Source organism: Pantherophis guttatus, chromosome 7, assembly GCF_059756535.1.
Source record: "Pantherophis guttatus breed Tessera chromosome 7, ASM5975653v1, whole genome shotgun sequence".
Taxonomy (NCBI): Eukaryota; Metazoa; Chordata; class Lepidosauria; order Squamata; family Colubridae; genus Pantherophis; species Pantherophis guttatus.
In genome coordinates this window covers 2,152,902-2,174,329 of record NC_142069.1, presented here as the reverse complement: position 1 = coordinate 2,174,329, position 21,428 = coordinate 2,152,902, and the positions used below count along the sequence as shown (strand labels likewise).

Genomic DNA, 21,428 nt, shown 5'->3' with positions numbered 1-21,428 from the left:
GTGCACCCAGAGGTTGGAGAAGCATTTAGCCTTTAAGCACAAATCTATGATATGAATGGGATGGAAATGCCGTTGTTAAATGAATGATAAATGAGAATAATGATATAAAGATATATGTTAGATTGATAATATGAGAAATTAAGAGGATTAATAAATGATGAAGATGAGATGAAGCACAAAAAATTTGTAACCGACCGATGCACTACTTGTAATTGGAATGGATGATGGATGTTTTTATGTTTTGTTTAAAAATTAAAAAATATATTTTTTTCAAAAAAAAAAAAAGCATAAATCTATGCCCTTATGTGTAAATAGGAGATGCTGATCAGGCAGGAAGCTAAAAAAATCACAAAAATCCACCAAAATGTGGCCAAAGTCTCTCCCTGTTGAACTTCGGCCTGCAATCGACCCACCAAGGGCAGGCTGATGAAGAGGCGTGGCTTCAACGCCTCCCCCGCCCCGCCCCGCCCCACTCCTCCCGGGGAATCCTGGGAGTTGAAGTCCCCGCCTCTTCTGGCTGACGTGGTAGGAGGGAGGGAGGGAGAAAAAAAAAAACGCTCGCACCTAAGGTGACCCGGCCGCGCGCGCGCATGCGCAGAAGGACGTTTCCCCCCATACCCCGCCCGTCCGCCCTTCCCGCCTCTCCGGCCGCTGAGCTCACTTCCGCCGAGCGCGTGCAGCCGCCCGGACGCTTTTGCGAAGGGGAACATCCGCCGTTCCAACCGGAAGTCTCTCCGCGGCGGCCGTCCTTTTCGGGCCCGGAACCGGGGAAAGGAGACATCACGAGTAGGGAGGCCGCGCTCGGTGCTCCGGCTTCTCCACCACCGTCTCGGCTGGACTTTGAGGCCTAGTCGGCCAGGCCGGAACTCGAGGGCGCGGGGCGTGGTTTCCGGAGGGAGCGCCTTCCGGGTGACTCCGGCGCGCTTCCGCCTCCTCCCGCAGCGGCGGCTCGCTTCCTTCCCGGTAACGGACTCGGCGGAGGCGCCGCCCGCGATGGCCTCGGAGGCTTGAAGGCCCGGAGGAGGAGGAGCAGGAGGAGGAGGAGGAGGAGGAGGAGGCGGGATGGATCCTGTCGGGCCCGGCGGGGGCGCCGGCGGGAAGCCGAGCCTGCAGATGGTCTACCAGGCCGTGCAGGCGCTCTACCACGACCCGGACCCCAGCGGCAAGGAGCGCGCCAGCCTCTGGCTCGGGGAGCTCCAGCGCTCGGTGAGGGAGGCCCAGGGAGCCTCGGGGCCCCGGGGAGGGAGGGAGGGAGTGGGGAGGGGGGGATCGCGGCCCGGGGGAGGGGAGGGGAGGGTTTTTGGGGGTGGGAGGGGGGCTTCTCTCCCCTAGAGGATCGGTGGGTGGGGGAGGGGGACGGAGGGAGACGGAGGGGGTGGGGTCACCTTCTCCCCTTCCACATTTAAGGAAGGGGGGGAGGAGGAGGAGGGTCTCCCTTCCTCTGGTTAAATGGGGAGGGGGCCCTTGCAGCAGGAGACCCCCTCCATTCCCCCTTCCTGATCGCCCCCACCTTTCAGAGGGGGCCTCCTTTTGGGGTAGGGGGCTTCTCTCCCCGAGAGGGTCGGGGTGGGTGGAGAGGGGGGGGTCGCCTGTTGCAACGGGACCCAGCCCCCCCTTCTCCCCTTCCACGTTTAAGGAGGGGAGGAGGATGAGGGTCTCCCCTCCTCTGGTTAAATGAGGAGGGCCCCTAGGGTCCCTTTGCAACAGCTGACCGTCTCCATTCCCCATCCTGATTGCCCTCCCTTTCAGAGGGGGCCTCCTTTTGGGGTAGGGGGCTTCTCTCCCTTAGAGGATGGGGGTGGGTGAGTGGGAGGGGATTGCCTTCTTCTCCCCTTCCACGTTTAAGGAGGGGAGGAAAGGAGGATGAAGGGCCTCCTCTGGTTAAATGGGGAGGGGGGCTTAGGGGGCCCTTGCAGCAGGAGACCCCCTCCATTCCCCCTTCCTGATCGCCCCCCCTTTCAGAGTGGGCCTCCTTTTGGGGTAAGGGGCTTCTCTCCCCTAGAGGATTGGGGTGGGTGAGTGGGAGAAGATTGCCTTCTTCTCCCCTTCCACATTTAAGGAGGGGAGGGGAGAAGGATGAGGGTCTCCCCACCCCTGGTTAAATGAGGAGGGGGTCTCGGGTCCTTTTGCAACAGGCGATCCTCTCCATTCCCCATCCTGATCACCGCCCCGCCCCCCTTTCAGAGGGGGCTTCTCCCCTAGAGCATTGGCGTGAGTAGCTGGGATGGGGACACAAGGTCCCCTTCTCCATCTCCTCCACATTTAAATAGGGGAGATGCCCAAAAGTCTCCCCTGGCCTAGTTAAATGCAGAGGAGGAGGCCTGGGTCCTTTTCCAATAGGTAATTTCATCCCACCCACCCCAAAGGGAGCCCCCCTCTGATGGGGAATGGTCAAATGCTCCTTAAATGCTGAGGGGATGGAGAAGGTGGACTGGAGTCCCTTTGGAAACAGGCAACCCACTCTGTTCCCCATCCCTCTGCCCCGAAAAGGAGGCCCCCTCTGAAAGCCCCCCCCCAAGGTCACCCCACAGAGTGGGTAAAAGGCAGCCCACCAGGCCATTATTCCCTTCCCCCCCCGATTTTTTCGTGGGTGCCCAAGGCAGGCCTGAGGGGAGGGTAAGAGGGAGGGTCTCTCACCTTTGCACCCCAAATCGATCCCCCTCCCCAAAAAACCCTTTGCAATGACGCAGAAAGCGAAAGCTCAATCGAGATGCAAGCTGGGGAAACCTTGACCTGGCAGCTCCAACCTGCAAAAGCGGTTTGGGGGGGGGGGGGAAATCCATCCCCGATAACTTTGTTGTAATTGCGCAACGGACTTTGGAAAGTGAAAGCTTGATTCCCTGGAGGCAAGGAAGCTGATGAAGAAGGGATGCCCTTCCTGGCAATTTTTTCTTTTTCCTAGTTGCAACTTTTTTCCCTCCCCTAAATGCAACTTTTTTTTTCTTTTTTTTTTTAAGCTCCTGGTTTGTGTTGCGACACCCAGGGGGAGGAAGGGAGGGAGGTACAACTCCAGGCCTGCAAGGAATGAACTTTTTCCAGTGGATTCCTTGTGAAGTCTCTTCTGGTTTTGCGCTCTTGGTACTTTTGAGCAGACTGGCGCTTCCTTATCTTACCTCCTCCCGTTTCACTACAGCTCTTGAAACTCTTCTCTTTGTTTTTCTGGCTGGCAGAGATAGTGAAAGTATCTCCTAATAATTGTTCCCCCTCTTTTTTGTGCTTCCCAGGAAGGTGTGGGCCGCCACCTTAGCTGCAGTGTTAATTTTGAGAGGCGTTGAAGGTTTGGACCTACTTGAAATATTAAACTGTCTGAGAAGGAATTGTTTCAAGAGAAGAGAATATTTGTAGCTCAGGGTTGAAGCGTGAGGTCCTTGGTAGTCTCTGAGCTTGGTGGTTTTCTTGCGGATGTTTCGTGACCCAACTAGGGAACATCATCAGTGCTAGGAGGGAGTGGAGTTTATGGAGGAGAAGGAGAACTGTAGGGTCCTTGGTGGTCTCCGAGCTTGGTGGTTTTCTTGCAGACGTTTCGTGACCCAACTAGGGAACATCATCAGTGCTAGAAGGGAGTGGAATTTGCAGAGTGGGAGAGGAGGAGAGGGGGGTAATGTGGGATCCTGGGGGCTAAATAACTAAATAACATCAGAATTGTTTCTTATTGCTTGTACCATGAATGGATAAGATGCAATTGTATCTCCTACTTCTAAGCCAGGTGAACTTCTATATCAGTGTTTCTCAACCTTGGAAGCTTGAAGATGGGTGGACTTCAACTCCCAGAATCCCCCAGCCAGCGCTGCTGGCTGGGGGATTCTGGGAGTTGAAGTCCACCCATCTTCAAGCTTCCAAGGTTGAGAAACACTGTTCTATATAGTAACTCTTAACAGGAAAAGGGATAAAGTCACTTTGTATATGAGTATTGGTAGATTCATATCCGTTCTTGAGAATAACCAGCCTTTTACCATATTTCTATTTTATTAGTGTAGTGCTTCCGAAATCATATGCAAACTGTGTGGCTTTCAGGCAGCTTACTTTTCTGGAAATCTGTATTTCAGTGTTTTTGCGGGCGACGTACCATGCAGTCCGTTCTTAGCATGTTTCTGGGGGGGAAATTTTTCATTTATTCCGTTGGATTCCATATTGTTAGATTTATATCCTATCCCTCAGCCTCAAATGATTGAAATCGAAGTCTTTCTTCCTTTTTAATTCTGCAGTCACAACATGTAAGGCAGTTTAGGCTGAGAGAGAGAGAGAGACTGGCTAAAAGTCACCCAATGATGATCTGTCCGAAGCCAAGATTAAACCTAGGTTTCTCCAGGATTAAGTTAAAGTCAGTGGGGAATTCACTTAACAACTCCAGTGAGTCACTTGTCAAATGTGGCATGAAAAGCCATAACTCACTTAACAAATGTCTCACTTAGCAACGTAAATTTGGGGCTCAATTGTGGTCGTAGGTTGAGGACTGCCTGTACATAGAGAAGTTTCCCTTAGTAATATTTTTAGAAGTCATTTGCCATTGCCTTCTTCCTAGGGCTAAGGGATAGTGGCTGGCCCAAAGTCAACTGGTGAAGTTCCATACAGGATTGGATCTTGTGAGCAGCCAGCTTGCTGTTTGGAGTCTTTAACTACTAGTACATTTATTTACCTACTACAGGTAGTGCTCAACTTACAACGGCTCACTTAGTGACCGGGGCTGGAAAAAAAAAGCAACTCACAACCATTTTTCCCACACTTATGACCGTTGTGGCCTCCCTGTGGTCGCGCCATTTACATTCAGACGCTCGACAACTGATTCACATTTACGACAGTCGCAGTGTCCCAAAAGTGATCCCCTTTTGCTACTTTCTGGCCAGCCAAGTCAATTGGGGGGGGACCCAGATTCACTTAACGACTGGGTGACTCGCTGAACCACCGCAGTGAGTCCCTGGACAAACGCAGCGAGAAAAGTTGTAAGACGGGGGCCAAGCTCACTTAACCCATTTCTCACTTTGCAACGTAACCGTGGGGCGCAGTTGTAGTCATAAGTGGAGGATTCCGTGTATTGACAGAATGAGACACCGAGGACCATCAAGCAAAGGAACAGAAGTTGTGGGAGCTTCATCCCTGGAAGTTTTCAAGGAGAGAGGAGACTGCCATCAGTCCGAAATGGCATAGGGGACTCCTGCTTGGGCTGGGGGGCAGGGTTGGACTAGATGACCTCTAAGATCCCTTCCAACTCTTTTTAATCTGAATACTGTTGCACCGGAGAGTCATTCTTAAGGGCATTTGTGCTTCGACGTCGCCAGACAAGAGCAGGATCCCCCACGAGCCTCAGAATGAAATGCCACGGGCGCTTCACCGCGGGGGGGGGGGGGTGTTAGATTGGATGAAAATCCTTATTTTTATTTATTTTCATTTCATTTCATTCGACTCTTTAAAGGCGCCTAACCCCCCCTCAGGGCTGGGCTGGGCTGGGCTTCTGACGGAGCGCCCCTTCGGCAGGGAAACTCACCCTGATTCACATCTGCCAAGATCTCATTTCTGGAAAAACGCAGACAGGGAGCGAAGTCGGCAGGGCGGCACGGCTGCCCAAATGAAGCCAATGAGATTCCGAAATTAAGCTTGTCATTTCTTATTTCTTGCGTGATCCCTGCTTTCCTTCTCCAGGCAAGTCCTTGGGGCGGGTCTCTCGAAGAGAAAGTGGCAAGAGTTGTAGGTTCGATTTTTGAAATCTCTTTTTCAGGCGAGCTGACTGTTTCCGAGCTGCCCTCCCTCATTGGGGGCTAGAATCCTGAGAAAATTCAGGCAGTCCTCGACTTAACGACGGTTCGTTTAGCGACCGAAGTTACAACGACACTGGAAAAAGCGACTTAGCAACCGTTTTTTCCACACTTCCACACGGGGATTCGTTGCCACATCCCCGTCACCAAACTGACTTGGCAACTGACTCGTACTGGCGACAGTTGCGGTGTCCCCGAGGAAGCCAGATTCACTTAACAAGCGTTTGCCAACTTGACCAATGCAGGGATTCACTTAACAACCGAGGCGAGAAAAGTGGTAAAGCGGGGTGAAATTCACTTAACAAACGTTTCACTTAGCAACAGAAATGTTGGGTTCAGTTGTGGCCGTAAATCGAGGACTACCTGTACTCTGACAGATTCAAAGATTAGCATCTCTCTTTTTCTCTCTCTCTCTCTGTCTCTCTGTCTCTCTCTCTTTCTCTCTCTCCGTCTCTCTCTCTGTCTCTTTTTCTCTGTGTCTGTCTCTCTGTGTTTCTCTATCTCTCTTTCTTTCTCTTTCTCTCTCTGTCTCTGTGTTTCTTTCTCCGTGTCTCTCTTTCTCTCTGTGTCTCTTTCTCTCTCTCTGTCTCTTTCTCTCTGTGTCTCTTTCTCTCTCTCTGTCTCTTTCTCTATGTGTCTCTCTGTGTCTCTGTCTCTTTCTCCGTCTCTCTCTCTCTCTGTCTCTTTCTCTCTCTCTTTCTCTCCATGTCTCTTTCTCTCTTTCTGTGTGTCTCTTTCTCCGTCTCTCTCTCTCTGTCTCTTTTTCTCTGTGTCTTTGTCTCTTTCTCCATCTCTCTCTCTCTCTGTCTCTTTCTCTTTCTCTGTCTCTCTCTCTTTCTCTCTCTCCGTGTCTCTTTCTCTCTTTCTGTGTGTCTCTTTCTCTGTCTCTCTCTCTGTCTCTTTTTCTCTGTGTCTGTCTCTCTTTCTTTCTCTTTCTCTCTCTGTCTCTGTGTTTCTTTCTCCATGTCTCTTTCTCTCTCTCTGTCTCTTTCTCTCTGTGTCTCTCTGTCTCTTTCTCCGTCTCTGTCTCTTTCTCTCTGTGTCTCTCTGTCTCTCTCTCTTTTTGTCTCTTTCTCTGTGTCTCTTTCTCTCTTTCTGTGTGTCTCTGTCTCTCTCTCTCTGTCTCTGTGTCTCTCTCTCTCCCTCCTTCTCTCTCTGTGTCCATATGTAGCTATGCGCCAAAGGAAGATTATCGAGGTTTCAAAACCGCCACGCATGGGGTTAATTTTTCCCCTCTGTTCTGCCTGACCACTAACCCTTTCGTAGCACTTTGACCCACCCTCCTTTCCCCCTCCTCCCCGTGGGGCGTTAGCCGACTGAATTCGCAATCGTAAAAAAAACAACAACCCCAAAAACCAAAAAACAACCCAGCCTCGGCTGGGGAAAAAACGAGCACGAATTGCTCTTTGATCCCAGCAGTTTAAAAAAGTTTAGATAAAAGAAAAAAGAAAAAAAGATCTGAGCAGTTTAGCGACGTGGTTCGGCCACTTTTAATTTCCTTCTCTGCTCCGGGGGCTTTGGGCTCACGGCTGGGCCGACCTCCCAAAAAAGAGGCTGGACTCAAGGGCCCCCATCGTTCTGCGCCAGCCAGGTGTGGAGGTGAGACCTTCCAGCTGTGATGAGGGATGAAGGGAGGCGCCTCTTTGGAACCCAGGGCTCTCTTCTCTGGTCCGACCTGAAAATCCCCCAGGCCTTGCCAGCTCTTCCCGCTTTTCTGGAGCCTTTTCTGGTCCCTCCACGGGGCCACAATTCCACTCCCACAGTTGGGCAGGACAGGTCCCTGCGCCCAAAAAGCTTTCCTGCGAGAAAAGGTGACGAGGAAGGGAAGGAGAGGAGGAAAATGGAGGCAGGATGGGTGACGACTGTAGTTAGTTAGAATAACTGGAGTCCTGCTGCACTTTACAAATAAGTGCATTTGTGACCACACTAGATGGATGGAGTATCAGCTGGAGCAAGTGTGCTTTCCTTCCTCCCTTTTTCCTTCTCTCATCCTCCTTTCCTTCCTCCCTCCCTCCCTCCCTTCCTCCTTCCCTCCCTCCCTCCCTTCCTTTTTCCTTCCTTCCTTTTTCCTTCTCTCATCCTTCTTTCCTTCCGTCCTCTTTTTCCTTTCCTTCTTTTTTCCTTCTACCTCCCTCCTTCTTTCCTTTCCTTCCTTTTTCCTTCTCTCATCCTTCTGCTTCCTCCCTCTTTTTCCCTTATCCTTCCTTCCTTTCTCCTTCTACCTTCCTTTTTCTTTCTCTCATCCTTCTGTTTCCTCCCTCTTTTTCCCTTATCCATTCTTTCTTCCTTCCTTTTTCCTTCTATCTTCCTTTTTCCTTCTCTCATCCTTCTGTTTCGTACCTCTTTTCCCTTAACCTTCCTTCCTTCCTTTTTCCTTCTACCTTCCTTTTTCCTTCCTCCCTTCCTTTCCTTTCCTTCCTTTTTCCTTATCTCATCCTTGTTTCCTTCCTTCCTTCCTCTCATCTTCCTTCATTCCCCCCTTTCCTTTCTTCCTTCTTCCCTTTCCTTCCTTCCTCCCTCCCTTCCTTTTTCCTTCTTCCTTCCCCTCTTTCTCCTTTCCTTTCTTTCCTTCCCCTCCTCCTCCTCCTCCTCCTCCTTTCTCTCTCTCTCTCTCTCTCTCTCTCACACACACATACACAACATGGGCAGAGAGACCCCAAGACACCCGATCGCTCTGTGAGAAATATTAAACCTTGAGGTCGGAGAAGGGAGACACGGAAAATCTCGGCTGTTTATTACTTTCTCATCCAGGGACACAAGAGATGCTATCATCTCAGAATGAAAGCTTGGCGGATTTAGTAAGTTACAGACCATGAAAGCTTTTGCCAGAACGAATGACTCGGGGTGTTAAACGATGATTGCTCTCGCTGGTGCAGACGTAGGGCCAACTGTTTGGAAAATCCATCACAGAGACTTGGCCTCCATTACGTTCCAGTCCTTTCTTGGCTCTTCAAACGAACCTCCTCGCTTGTAGAGCCCCTGATGCCAGCCTCAAAAAAAAAAACCCCACCATTCCTGGTGGTTTATTAAAAAGAAAAGATTTTCATTGCCCTGTTAAGGATCCCGACTGGATGGGTTTGGGATGTCCGAGGCAGCTGCTTACTCGAGGGTGCCTGTTAATCCTCTTCATCCACGACCTGGTGTAAAATTGACTCTGGTGGATCGGCTTTCAGGGCTGCGAAGGGGAGAATTTGAGAAATACAGCTTTGGAATATGGCCTTGAGTTCTCCGCGGTGTTTATGGTCGGTAAGCAGAGCCCACTTGGAAATATGAGATAATTGGCAAGCAGAGATCTGGGCTGAGGTTTAAAGGGTGCCTTTTGATCTTCATCGGCGGAAAAAAAGGAAGGTTCTTGCATTTAGGCGAGAAAAACCAAACACACAGGTACAACATAGGTGGTCCCTGGCTCAATAGTAGTAACTCTGAGAGGGATCTTGGAGTCCTAGTAGACAATCACTTAAATAGGAGCCAGCCATGTGCAGCAGCTGCCAAAAAAGCCAACACAGTTCTAGGCTGCATTAACAGAGGGATAGAATCAAGATCACGTGAAGTGTTGATACCACTTTATAAGGCCTTGGTAAGGCCACACTTGGAATCCTGTATCCAGTTTTGGTCGCCACGATGTAAAAAAAGATGTTGAGAATCTAGAAAGAGTGCAGAGAAGAGCAACAAAGAGGATTATAAGCTAAAACATGAAGAATGGTGGCAGGAGCTGGGTATGTCTAGTCTAATGAAGAGAAGGACTTGGGGTGACATGATAGCTGCCTTCCAATATTTGAAGGGCTGCCACAGAGAAGAGGAGGCCAACTTATTCTCCGAAGCCCCTGAAGGCAGGACAAGAAACAATGGATGGAAACTAACCAAGGAGAGAAGCAACTTAGAACTAAGGAGAAACTTCCTAACAGTGAGGACAATTAACCAGTGGAACAGCTTTTGCCTCCAGAAGTCGTGGGTGCTCCTAAATATGAATATATAAATATAAATATACTAAATATGAGCCAGCAGGGTTTAGCAGATGCCAAAAAAGCCAATGGCAGTCCTAAATTGCATTAATAGAGGGATAGAATCAAGATCACAGGAAGTGTTAATGCCACTTTATAATGCCTTGGAAAGGCCACACTTGGAATCCTGCATCCAGTTTTGGTCGCCACAATATAAAAAAGATGTGGAGACTCTAGAAAGAGTGCAGAGAAGAGCAACAAAGAGGATTAGGGAACTGGAGGCTAAAATAAATGAAGAACGGTTGCAGGAACTCGGTATGTCTAGTTTAATGAAATGAAGGACTAGGGGAGACATGATAGCAGTGATCCAATATCTCAAGGGGCTGCCCCAAAGAAGAGGGAGTCAAGCAATTCTGCAAAGCCCCCAAGGGCAGGACAAGAAGCAATGGATGAAAACTAACCAAGGAGAGAAGCAACCTAGAACTAAGGAGAAATTTCCTGACAGTGAGAACAATTCATCAGTGGAACTGCTTGCCACCAGAAGTTGTGAATGCTCCAACACTGGAAGTTTTTAAGAAGAGGTTGGATAACCATTTGTCTGAAGTGGTTTAGGGTTTCCTGCCTGAGCAGGGGGTTGGACTAGAAGACCTCTGAAGTCCCTTCCGACTCTGCTATTCTGTTTGTTTTTTTCTCCTGCCAAAGACTGAGTTACGCCACCATTTCCAAAGCGTGGGAATAAATATTTTCTTGGCCAGGCTCTCCCGTAATTGTTGGAGCAAGCAGGAGTTGTTGACAAGGGCCCTGCCCTACCTCAGGATTCTGGCTTCCAGTCGTAAGGAAAATGAAACACTCTTGGCCTGACTAGCAAGAATCGGCTTTTGGGTGTCTGTCTGCACTCTTCCCGTGGTCAGTAGGGTGAGTTTGGGAAGCCCCTGGCCTTCCAGCTGTTGTACCCCAGAAGCTGGGCCAAGGGGAGGGTTACTGTGGCTAGAGCAACATCTGGAGGTCCATTAGATTCTCCATCCTTCACCTCCGACTTGGCGTGATAATAATGGGGATGTTATGCATTCAGTCGTGTCTGATGGTGATTCTATGGGCCATGAATAGAATAGAATAGAATAGAATGTAGAATAGAATAGAATAGAATAGAATAGAATAGAATAGAATAGAATGTAGAATAGAATAGAATAGAATAGAATGTAGAATAGAATAGAATAGAATAGAATAGAATGTAGAATAGAATAGAATAGAATAGAATAGAATGTAGAATAGAATAGAATAGAATAGAATAGAATGTAGAATAGAATAGAATAGAATAGAATGTAGAATAGAATAGAATAGAATAGAATAGAATGTAGAATAGAATAGAATAGAATAGAATAGAATAGAATAGAATAGAATTCTTTATTGGCCAAGTGTGATTGGACACACAAGGAATTTCTCTTGGTGCAGATGCTCTCAGTGTACATAAAAGAGAAGATACGTTCGTCAAGAATCATAAGGTACAACACTTAATGATAGTCATAGGGAACAAATAAGCAATCAAATCATACTAGGAAACAGTCAATATAAATCATAAGGCTACCAGCAACAAGGTTACAGTCATACAGTCATAAGTGGGAGGAGATGGGTGGTGGGAACGATGAGAAGATTAATAGTAATGCGGACTTAGTAAATAGTTTGACAGTGTTGTGGGAATTATTTGCTTAGCAGAGTGATGGCATTCAGGAAAAAACTGTCCTTGTGTCTAGTTGTTCTGATGTGCAGGGCTCTATAACGTCGTTTTGAGGGCAGGCGTTGAAACAGTTGAAGTCCAGGATGCGAGGGGTCTGTAAAGATTTTCGGATAATACAATCCTTGGTTGTAGAAACGGAGCCCTAGAAACAAAATCATGTGAAGTATTAGTACAGCTTTATAAACACTTAGTAAGGCCACACCTGGACTACTGCATCCATTTTTGGCCACCACATTACAAAAAAGGATGTGGAGACTTTGGAAAAAGTGCAGAAAAGAGCAACTAAGATGATTAGAGGCCTGGAGAATAAAATATGTGAAGAACGGTTGCAGGATTTGGGTTTGGCCAGTCTAGAGAAAAGAAGGACTAGGGGGGACATGATGGCAGTATTCCAGTATTTGAGGGACTGCCCCAAAGAGGAGGGGGTCAATTTATTTTCCAAAACACCCAAAGGCAGGAGAAGAAGCAACAGATGGAAACTAATCAAGGAGAGAAGCAACCTGGAATTGAGAAACTTCCTAACTGTGAGGACAATTAACCAGTGGAACAACTTGCCTCTAGAAATTGTGGGTGCTCCAATACTGGAGGTTTTCAAGAAGAGACTGGACTGTCTGAAATGGCATTGGATCTCCTACATGTGCAGGGGGTTGGACTAGAAGACCTCCAAGGTCCCTTCCAGCTCTATTCTGATTCTAATCTTGCATTACAGACAGTCCTCAACTTTCAACCGTTCTTGAAGTGACTGTTCGAAGTTACAACTGAACTGAAAAAAAGTGACTTATGTCTAGACACCAGTCTGTGTGTCTAGCTGTTTTGGCATGCAATGACCTATAGCAGCATCCAGATAGTGGGTTAGTTTGGGTATTTGCAACCAGGTTTTGCTGTTCTCAGATACCATTGTGTGGTGAGGCTTTGGGGACAGACATTGGACCCCCAAATATTCAGTTATGGGTGCTGGAGAAAAAGAACATCAGTGCAAAAATAGTCTTCCTTCCTTCCTTCCTTCCCTCCCTCCTCCATGTTTCTTTTTCTTTTCTTCATTCTCCCTATTTCCTTTCTTTCTCTCCTTCCCTTTCTTCTTCTTCTTCTTCTTCTTCTTCTCTCTCTCTCTCTCTCTCTCTGGCACTAGGATGCTACTTCTGTAGGATTTGGGGGAGATCTGGGAAGGTCTAGACTCATCCGGTTGGAAAGGACCTTAGAGGTCTTCTAGTCCAACCCCGCCGACTATGGCTGAGCCCTTGTTGAACGTCCTTCAAAAGAACTTGAGAATGCGGACTGTGGTTTCATCTCTTGGGTCCTGATGGCATTTCTCTCTCTCTCTCTCTCTCCCTCCCATCCCCAAAGGTTCACGCCTGGGAGATCTCCGACCACTTGCTACAGATCCAGCAGGATGTGGAGTCCTGTTACTTCGCAGCCCAAACCATGAAGATGAAAATCCAGACCTCGTTCTATGAGCTCCCCACCGATTCCCACGTCTCCCTCCGCGACTCCCTGCTTTCCCACATCCAGAACTTAAAAGACATGTCTCCCGTCATCGTCACCCAGGTGAGAGCATCTGGTGGGCACACTTAGCTCTGGCAGCAGCTTGGAGACCCAGCAAACCTCCTTCTTCTGCCTTGCTTGGCGGGCTTCCGTGGGTCACTGTGAAATCTGGGTTGGACAGGCCGGCAGTGATTTTTTTTTCTTTTTTAATTTGATTTATATGCTGCCCTTCTCCGGAGACTCAGGGGGGCTTACAATGCTTTTAAGCAATAGCCTTCATACTTTTGTATATTTATACAAAGTCAGCTTATTGCCCCCACAGTCCGGGTTCTCATTTCACCTACCTTAGAAAGGATGGAAGGCTGAGTCAACCCTGAGCCTTGGAGAGATTCGAACCAGCAGTAATTGCAGGCAGCTGTGTTAATAACAGGGTGCTTAGACCACTGTACTATCAAGGCTCTTGGTGATTGGTCTTGCCCAGCAAGAATAGGCGTCTACTATACAAGAATATGCATATAACTATAACAAACTCAATTTCATTGAGAGTCACATCAGGGCTGACTTCGGGGGGGGGGGGGGGGGCGTGGCCAACTGGGTGGGTGTGGTCATCTTGACGCCACTCCCCAAACTGCTGGCATGTTTCCTCTTCGCATTGGGTAGACCAAGATGTCTCTGCGGACCGGATCCGACCACATCACAGGCTGGATCTGGCCCACAGACCTTCAGTTTGATACCCCTGTACTATAAGAATATGCGTATACTATAGTACAGAGTAGGGACACAGTGGCTCATTGGCTAAGACGCTGAGCTTGCCGATCGAAAGGTCGGCAGTTCAGTGGTTCGAATCCCGAGTGCCGCGTAACGGGGTGAGCTCCCGTAACTTGTCCCGGCTTCTGCCAACCTAGCAGTTCGAAAGCACGTAAAAAAAAATGCAAGTAGAAAAATAGGGACCACTTTTGGTGGGAAGGGAACAGCGTTCTGTGCGCCTTTAGACATTGAGTCATGCCGGCCACATGACCACAGAGACGTCTTCGGACAGCGCTGGCTCTTCGGCTTTGAAACGGAGATGAGCATCGCCCCCTAGAGTCAGGAACGACTAGCACATATGTGCAAGGGGAACCTTTAGCTTTACCTTAATAGTACAAGAGTTCTAGAACGGTTGCAGGATTTGGGTTTGGCCAGTCTAGAGAAAAGAAGGACTAGGGGGGGCACGATAGCAGTGTTCCGATATTTGAGGGGTTGCCACAGAGAAGAGGGAATCAAGCTATTCTCCAAAGCCCCTGAAGGCAGGACAAGAAGCAACGGGTGGAAACTAATCACAGAGAGAAGCAACCTGGAATTAAGGAGAAACTTCCTAACAGTGAGGACAATTAACCAGTGGAACATCTGGCCACCAGAAGTTGTGGGTCCAGTTTCTTTAAGAAGAGACTGGGCAGTCACTTGTCTGAAATCGTATAGGGTCCCCTGGTATTGGGGGTTGGACTAGAAGACCTCCAAGTTCCCTTCCAGCTCTATTCTGATTAAAGAATCTGATTCTGGGGATCTGCTCTGCACGGGATCCTCTTATCCTATGGTAGCATCCCGTGGTGGCATAGAGGTTAGAGGGCAGCATTGCAGGCCAACTCTGCCCACAGCCAGGTGTTCGATCCTAACCGTCTCAAGGTTGACTCAGCCTTCGGTCCTTCCGAGGTGGGTCAAATGAGGACCCAGATGGTTGGAGGCAAGAGGCTGACTCTGTAAACCGCTTAGAGAGGGCTGTGAAGCGGTATATAAGTCTAAGAGCTAGTGCTAAGTGGGAGGGAGGGAGGAAAGGAAAGGGAAGGAAGGAAGGAAGGAAGGAAGGAAGGAAGGAAGGAAGGAAGGAAGGATAGATAGATCCTGGTGGTGCAGTGATTAGGATGCAGTAATGCAGACTGAATGCACTGCCCACAGCCTGGAGTTCGATCCTGAGTGGCTCAAGGTTGACTCAGCCTTCCGTCCTTCCGAGGTCGGTCAAATGAGGACTCGGATAGTTTGGGGCAAGAGGCTGACCCTGTAAAGTGGCATATACCGTATTTTTTGGACTATAAGACGCACTCCCCCCACCTCAAAAGTGGATGGAAATGTCTGCGCGTCTTACACAGCGAATATTGCGGGTGGTGGTGGTGTTAGTGCAGTGCCAATCAGCCGTTCTAGGCAGCGGGGATTGCCGCCGCCTATCGGTGCCGCCGCCCGTTCGCTAATACGTGTCTTATAGTCCGAAAAACACAGTAAATCTTAAGTGCTACTGCTCTCTGTGATCTACCTCTGATCTCCGGCCCTCTCTTTCTCTCCCGCTCTCCCTACACAGCTGGCGTTAGCCATAGCAGACCTGGCCTTGCAGATGGCTTCCTGGAAAGGCTGCGTGCACACCTTGGTTGAAAAGTAAGTCCCCCCCCCCTTTTTCCGATCGGGTCTGAAAGCAGCCGATCAAAACCCCAGGTTGCCTCCGTGTCTCGCAGGAGTGAGCCTAGTACAATCCGTGGGGGGGGAGGGGGGGAGGGAGGGCAGGTGGCTTCTGGAGGGATGGTTTCCAAGCACACCGGGTGGACCAAACGTAGAAGTTTAGAAGAACTGCAGCCTCCCTGCTCCGCTCCTGATTTGACAGCATTGGGTTTGTTTTCAACGGCACAGGTACTCCCCCCACCGTACGACTGTAATGGAAGTCTGCCCATTACAGTCGTTGGTTGCGAGGGTAATACAGGTGGTTCTTGACTTAGAACCGTTCGTTTATTTATTTTGTCAATGCTTATGTGGCGTGTGTTGGAGGTGGGTGACCCTTTGAGAACTGCATGCACCGAAATTTTGTTTTAATGTGTACCGATTAGCATGCGCTCAGAGTGACGATAAAGTTGATTTCTATTCTATTCTATTCTATTCTATTCTATTCTATTCTATTCTATTCTATTCTATTCTATTCTATTCTATTCTATTCTATTCTATTCTACTACTCTATTCTATTACTCTACTTTATTCTACTATTCTACTCTATTCTACTACTCTACTATTCTACTCTACTTCTACTACTCTACTAGAATAGAGTAGAAGAGTAGTAGAATAGAGTATTCTACTCTCTTCTACTACTCTACTCTACTTTATTCTACTACCCTATTCTATTCTATGCTCTACTCTATTCTACTTTATTCTACTACTCTACTTTAGTCTATTCTACTCTATTCTACTATTCTATTCTACTATTCTACTCTATTCTACTATACTCTATTCTACTACTCTTCTCTATTCTATTCTACTCTATTCTTTTACTCTAGTCTACTACTTTATTCTACTCTATTCTACTATTCTACTCTATTCTACTCTCTACTCTACTTTATTCTACTACTCTACTCTACTCCATTCTACTATTCTATTCTACTACTCTACTCTACTTTATTCTATTCTTCTCTATTCTACTCTCTACTCTACTTTATTCTACTACTCTATTCTACTACTACTCTATTCTACTCTACTCTACTCCATTCTACTATTCTATTCTACTACTCTACTCTACTTTATTCTACTACTCTACTGTATTCTATTCTTCTATTCTACTCTATTCTACTACTCTACTTTATTCTACTACTCTACTGTATTCTATTCTACTCTACCCTACCCTACTCTATTCCTATCTTTATCCTTATCCTTATTTTATTTTTATTTATTTACTTATTTTGTCGTGCTTATGTAGCATGTATTGGAGGCGGGTGACCCTTTGAGAGCCGCATGCAACAAAATTTCATTTTAATGTATGCCGATTAGCCTACACTCAAAGCGGCAATAAAGTTATTCTAAGTCTAAATTCTAATTTGGGGGGCCCCCAGGTACAATAACGACGTGACATCCCTGCCCTTCCTGCTGGAGATCCTGACGGTGCTCCCCGAGGAAGTTCACAGCCGGTCCTTGCGGATCGGGGCCAACCGACGCACCGAGATCATCGAAGACCTGGCCTACTACTCCAGCACGGTGGTCTCCCTCCTGGTGAGTTTGGATTTGGAACGGTAACAGCTCAGCTCAACTGTAGCTTCTTGCAGAGAGAGAGAGACATGGAGAAGCCTGGAAGTTGGGAAGATTTGAACCCGGGGTTCCTTGTCGGCCATAAAATCAAGAGGGCGGCTTGGTGCAGCTGAACCCCACTGATCTGAGCATAAGATGGGATTAATAAAGGAGAATATTTATAGCTTGGGGTGGCAATGTGGGGTCCTTGGTGGACTCCGAGGTCGATTGTTTTCTTGCAGACGTTTCTTGACCCAACTAGGTAACATCATCAGTGCTAGAAGGAAGGAAGGAAGGAAGGAAGGAAGGGGAGGAGGAGGAGGAGGAGGAGGAGGAGGAGGACTATGGGGTCCTTGGTGTTCTCCGAACTTGGTGGTTTTCTTGCAGACCTTTCATGACCCACCTAGGTAACATCATCAGGGTTAGAAGGAAGTGGGGTTTGTAGAGTGGGAGAGGAGGAGGACTGGGGGGTCCTTGGTGGACTCTGAGCTCGATGGTTTTCTTGCAGACGTTTCTTGACCCAACTAGGTAACATCATCAGTCTAGAAGGAAGGAAGGAAGGAAGGAAGGAAGGGGAGGAGGAGAACTGTGGGGTCCTTGGTGGTCTCTGAGCTTGGTGGTTTTCTTGCAGACATTTCTTGACCCAACTAGGTAACATCATCAGTGCTGGAAGGGAGGGGCGGTTTGTGGAGAGGAGGAGGAGGAGGAGGGGAAGAGGAAATAGAAGAAGGAACGAAAGGGAGGAAGGATGAAGGAAGAGGAGGACTGAGGGGTCCTGGGTGCTCTCTGAGTTTGGTTTCCTTGCAGACATTTCTTGACTCAACTAGGTAACATCCTCAGTGCTAGAATTGGAGAATTGGTGCTAGAATTGGCTTAAATTGGAGAAGCCAAAGATAATTTAATTTCGTTTTAATGTATTTTAATATTTGTATTGTGTTGTTTTTAATTCTGGCTGTTCACCGCCCCGAGTCCTTCGGGAGAGGGGGCGGTATAAAAATTTAATAAATAAATAAATAAATAAATAAATAAATAAATAAATAAATGGGAGGGGGATTTGCAGGGAGGAGGAGGAGGACGACTGTGTGGTCTTTGGTGGCCTCTGAGCTTGGTGGTTTTCTTGCAGACGTTTCTTGACCCAACTAGGTAACATCATCAGTGCTAGAAAGAAGGAAGGAAGGAAGGAAGGAAGGAAGGAAGGAAGGAAGGGGAGGAGGAGTTGAACCCCACTGATCTGAGCATAAAATGGGATTAATAATGGAGAATATTTATAGCTTGGGGTTGCAATGTGGCATCCTTGGTGGCCTCCGAGCTTGGTGGTTTTCTTGCAGACGTTTCTTGAACCAGCTAGGGAACATCATCAGTCCTTAGAAGCCTTCTCGCACAAGCCTTGAAGCTTGAGAAATACCGCCTGGGTGGGCGGGCCGGTCCCTGTGCCCTATTGTGGCCCTTCCTTGAGAGAAACCTGAACCCGGTCCTCTTGTTCCTCTCCTTCAGATGACCTGCGTGGAGAAAGCCGGGAGCGACGAGAAGATGCTCATCAAGATCTTCCGGTGCCTGGGAAGCTGGTTCAACCTGGGCGTCCTGGACAGCACCTTCATGGCCAACAGCAAGTTGCTCTCCCTGCTTTTTGAGGTTCTGGTGCGTGTCCTGGGGGTCCCCCCTTCACAAGCCTTGGAGGGGCAGCTGGGCACTCAAGTGCCGAGGAGGAAGACGCCGTGCAGGTGTCGGAACTTGGGGGTGGGAGCAAAACCCTGGTAGGACCCCGAACATCTCCCCCTTTATGTCAAGCATACGGTTAGGAAGAAGATCAAGACGCCATATTAAACACAACCCTGATAAACGGGGGCCTTAAGGACAGGTAATCCTCCACTTAACGACTGCTCAGAATTACGACGGAGCTACCTTGGGGGGGCTAGTCAAAAACCTGCATTCAAAGTCCTGACGGTTTCCCTTTCCCTCTTGATCACCTGACCGAACTTCGGGCCACCCATCCCGCATTTACGGACCATTTGAAGTGTCCTGGGGGAGGGACAGGTGTCACACGACCACGTTTCCCGAGACAGATTTTCTGGCAAAACCTTCCCTGCATTGCTTAAACTGCTGTCATTAAATTTGTCAGAAAGCCGGGTCAAGTCACAACTTAAGGACAGCGATTGGGGCATGATGCTCCGTTACGGTCGTAAATCGAGGACAACTTGCAAGCACCTTCGTTTTTCAAAACTTGTGTGATCCAATTTCCCTCCCATCCTCCCTTTTTTTTTTTCCTTTCTGGAAATGGCAGGTCGTCCTCCGCTTACGGCTGCAAATTGAGCCCCCCCCCTCCAAAAAGTATTGTCGTTGAGCGAGAAACGTGTTCAGCGAGTTTTGCCCCGTTTTACGACTTTCCTTGCCGCGTTTGTTAAGCCAACGGCTGCGGGTTGTTAAATGAGCCACGTGGTTGTGGAGTGAATCTGGTTTCCTCGTTGACTTTGCTTGTCAGAAGGTTGCAAAAAAGGGGGTCGTGTGACCCCCCCGGGGATACGGCCACCGTCGTAAACGCGAGTCAGCTGTCGAGCATCCGAATGTAAATCACGCAACCGTGCTACGACGGTCCTAAGTGTGAAAAACGATCGTCGGTCACTTTTTTCCGGTGATGTTGTAACTTCGAACAGTCCCTAAATGAACTGTTGTAAGTCGAGGACTACCTGTACGCCGGCTAATGAGACTTGGTGGAAATGTAGCCTGCTTGGTTATGAGGAGTACAGGCGGTGCTCGACTTACGACTGTTCGCAATTATGACAGCTCTACAACAACATTCCCCATTATGTCAGGAGACAGGCAGAAGATCAAAGGACTCCCATATTTAACATAACCCCGATAGAAGCGGCCAGGGTGGATTTGATTTAAATCGAGTTGATTTAAATCACAATTTAAATCATGCTTTAAATCACTAGTAAAAAGGCTTGATTTAAATCAACTCGATTTAAATCCTAATTTTTAAAGAGCAACTGTCATCTCTGCTACTCCTTTGACCCACCGTTGACTCACCGATAGTCCCAGGGTTGCAGAATATTCAGCCTCGTGCTACATAACTAAGCTCCATGTCATGCTGAATAAACTAAATTATTTATGTATCCTAAATAGAAAACTATCTTACGATAGATTTTTACCCCAAAAGTTTTTTATTAAAATAAATTCGATAAAAATAAAAAAAAATCCGATTTAAATCAAAAAAATCCGATTTAAATCAAAAAAACCTGATTTTTTTGATTTTTTTAAAAAAAATCATTGATTTTTATCCACCCTGGAAGCGACGTAGGTACAGAAAGTTCTCGACTTACAACTGACCTATCTTGGTGCTAGTTAGGACCTGAATTCAAAGTTCTGATGCCCCCCCCCCCCCATGTGATCACTTGACCACGTGATTAGATACAGGTGTGTGACCCTCCCTGTCCATCCAATGTGGCAGGGAAGTGTGAATAACCACAGTTAATCAGGTAATACTCGGGCGTGGGAAAATGAGGCTGAACGTTAACGGAGTTCCGTCTGGGAGGATTAAGCAAGATCTCCGGGTGGCCTCTTTTCCAGCAACAGGACAAGACGTCGTCCAACCTGCATGAAGCCGCATCGGACTGCATCTGCTCCGCCCTCTACGCCATCGAGAACGTGGAGACCAACCTGCCCCTCGCCCTGCAGCTCTTCCAGGGCGTCCTGACACTGGAGACGGCGTACCACATGGCCGTGGCCCGCGAGGACTTGGACAAGTGAGTACCTGGAGCATCCTTCCCCTGGTCCCTGTTGCTGGGAGGAGTTTGAGAGCAAGGTGTTCCAGCCAGGTGGCAGTCAGACGTGCGGCTGTGTTGAATTTCCATTCTCAGTTCAAGGAGATGTTCCCAAGAGGAACTAAGTTAGAAACTGGGAGACGAGGAGTTCTAGTCCTTTCTTAGGCATTAAAACCAACTGGGTGACTTTGGGCCAATCACCATGAGATGGGGAGTTCTAGTCCTCCCTTAGGTATGCGTGAAAGCCGGCTGAATCACTTTGAGCCAATCACCAGGAGACGGGAGTTCTAGTCCCGCCTTAGGCAAGAAAGCCAGCTGGGTGACTTTGGGCCAATCACCAGGAGACAGTGAGTTCTAGTCCCACCTTAGGCATGAAAGCCGGCTGGGTGACTTTGGGCCAATCACCAGGAGACAGGGAGTTCTAGTCCCACCTTAGGCATGAAAGCCGGCTGGGTGACTTTGGGCCAATCACCAGGAGAAGGTGAGTTCTAGTCCCACCTTAGGCATGAAAGCCGGCTGGGTGACTTTGGGCCAATCACCAGGAGACTGGGAGTTCTAGTCCTGCCTTAGGTACGCGTGAAAGCCGGCTGAATCACTTTGAGCCAATCACCAGGAGACGGGAGTTCTAGTCCCGCCTTAGGCAAGAAAGCCGGCTGGGTGACTTTGGGCCAATCACCAGGAGAAGGTGAGTTCTAGTCCCACCTTAGGCATGAAAGCCGGCTGGGTGACTTTGGGCCAATCACCAGGAGAC

General features: G+C 48.3%; 1 protein-coding gene across 2 annotated transcripts in view; it reads left to right on the top strand.

The window, feature by feature from the left end:
- Nucleotides 1–515: 515 nt before the first annotated feature.
- Nucleotides 516–21,428, top strand: part of TNPO3 (transportin 3) — a 45,357-nt gene continuing 24,444 nt past the window's right edge. The window contains exons 1-6 of one of the 2 annotated variants that reach the window (XM_060689324.2): nucleotides 516–1,206; nucleotides 12,771–12,971; nucleotides 15,238–15,311; nucleotides 16,745–16,901; nucleotides 18,411–18,554; nucleotides 20,484–20,659. In XM_060689324.2, coding sequence (XP_060545307.2) covers nucleotides 1,063–1,206; nucleotides 12,771–12,971; nucleotides 15,238–15,311; nucleotides 16,745–16,901; nucleotides 18,411–18,554; nucleotides 20,484–20,659 — 896 coding nt within the window. In that variant the 5' untranslated portion in view covers nucleotides 516–1,062. The remainder of the gene's footprint in view (nucleotides 1,207–12,770; nucleotides 12,972–15,237; nucleotides 15,312–16,744; nucleotides 16,902–18,410; nucleotides 18,555–20,483; nucleotides 20,660–21,428) is intronic. The other variant, XM_087874383.1, reaches the window with a different exon arrangement.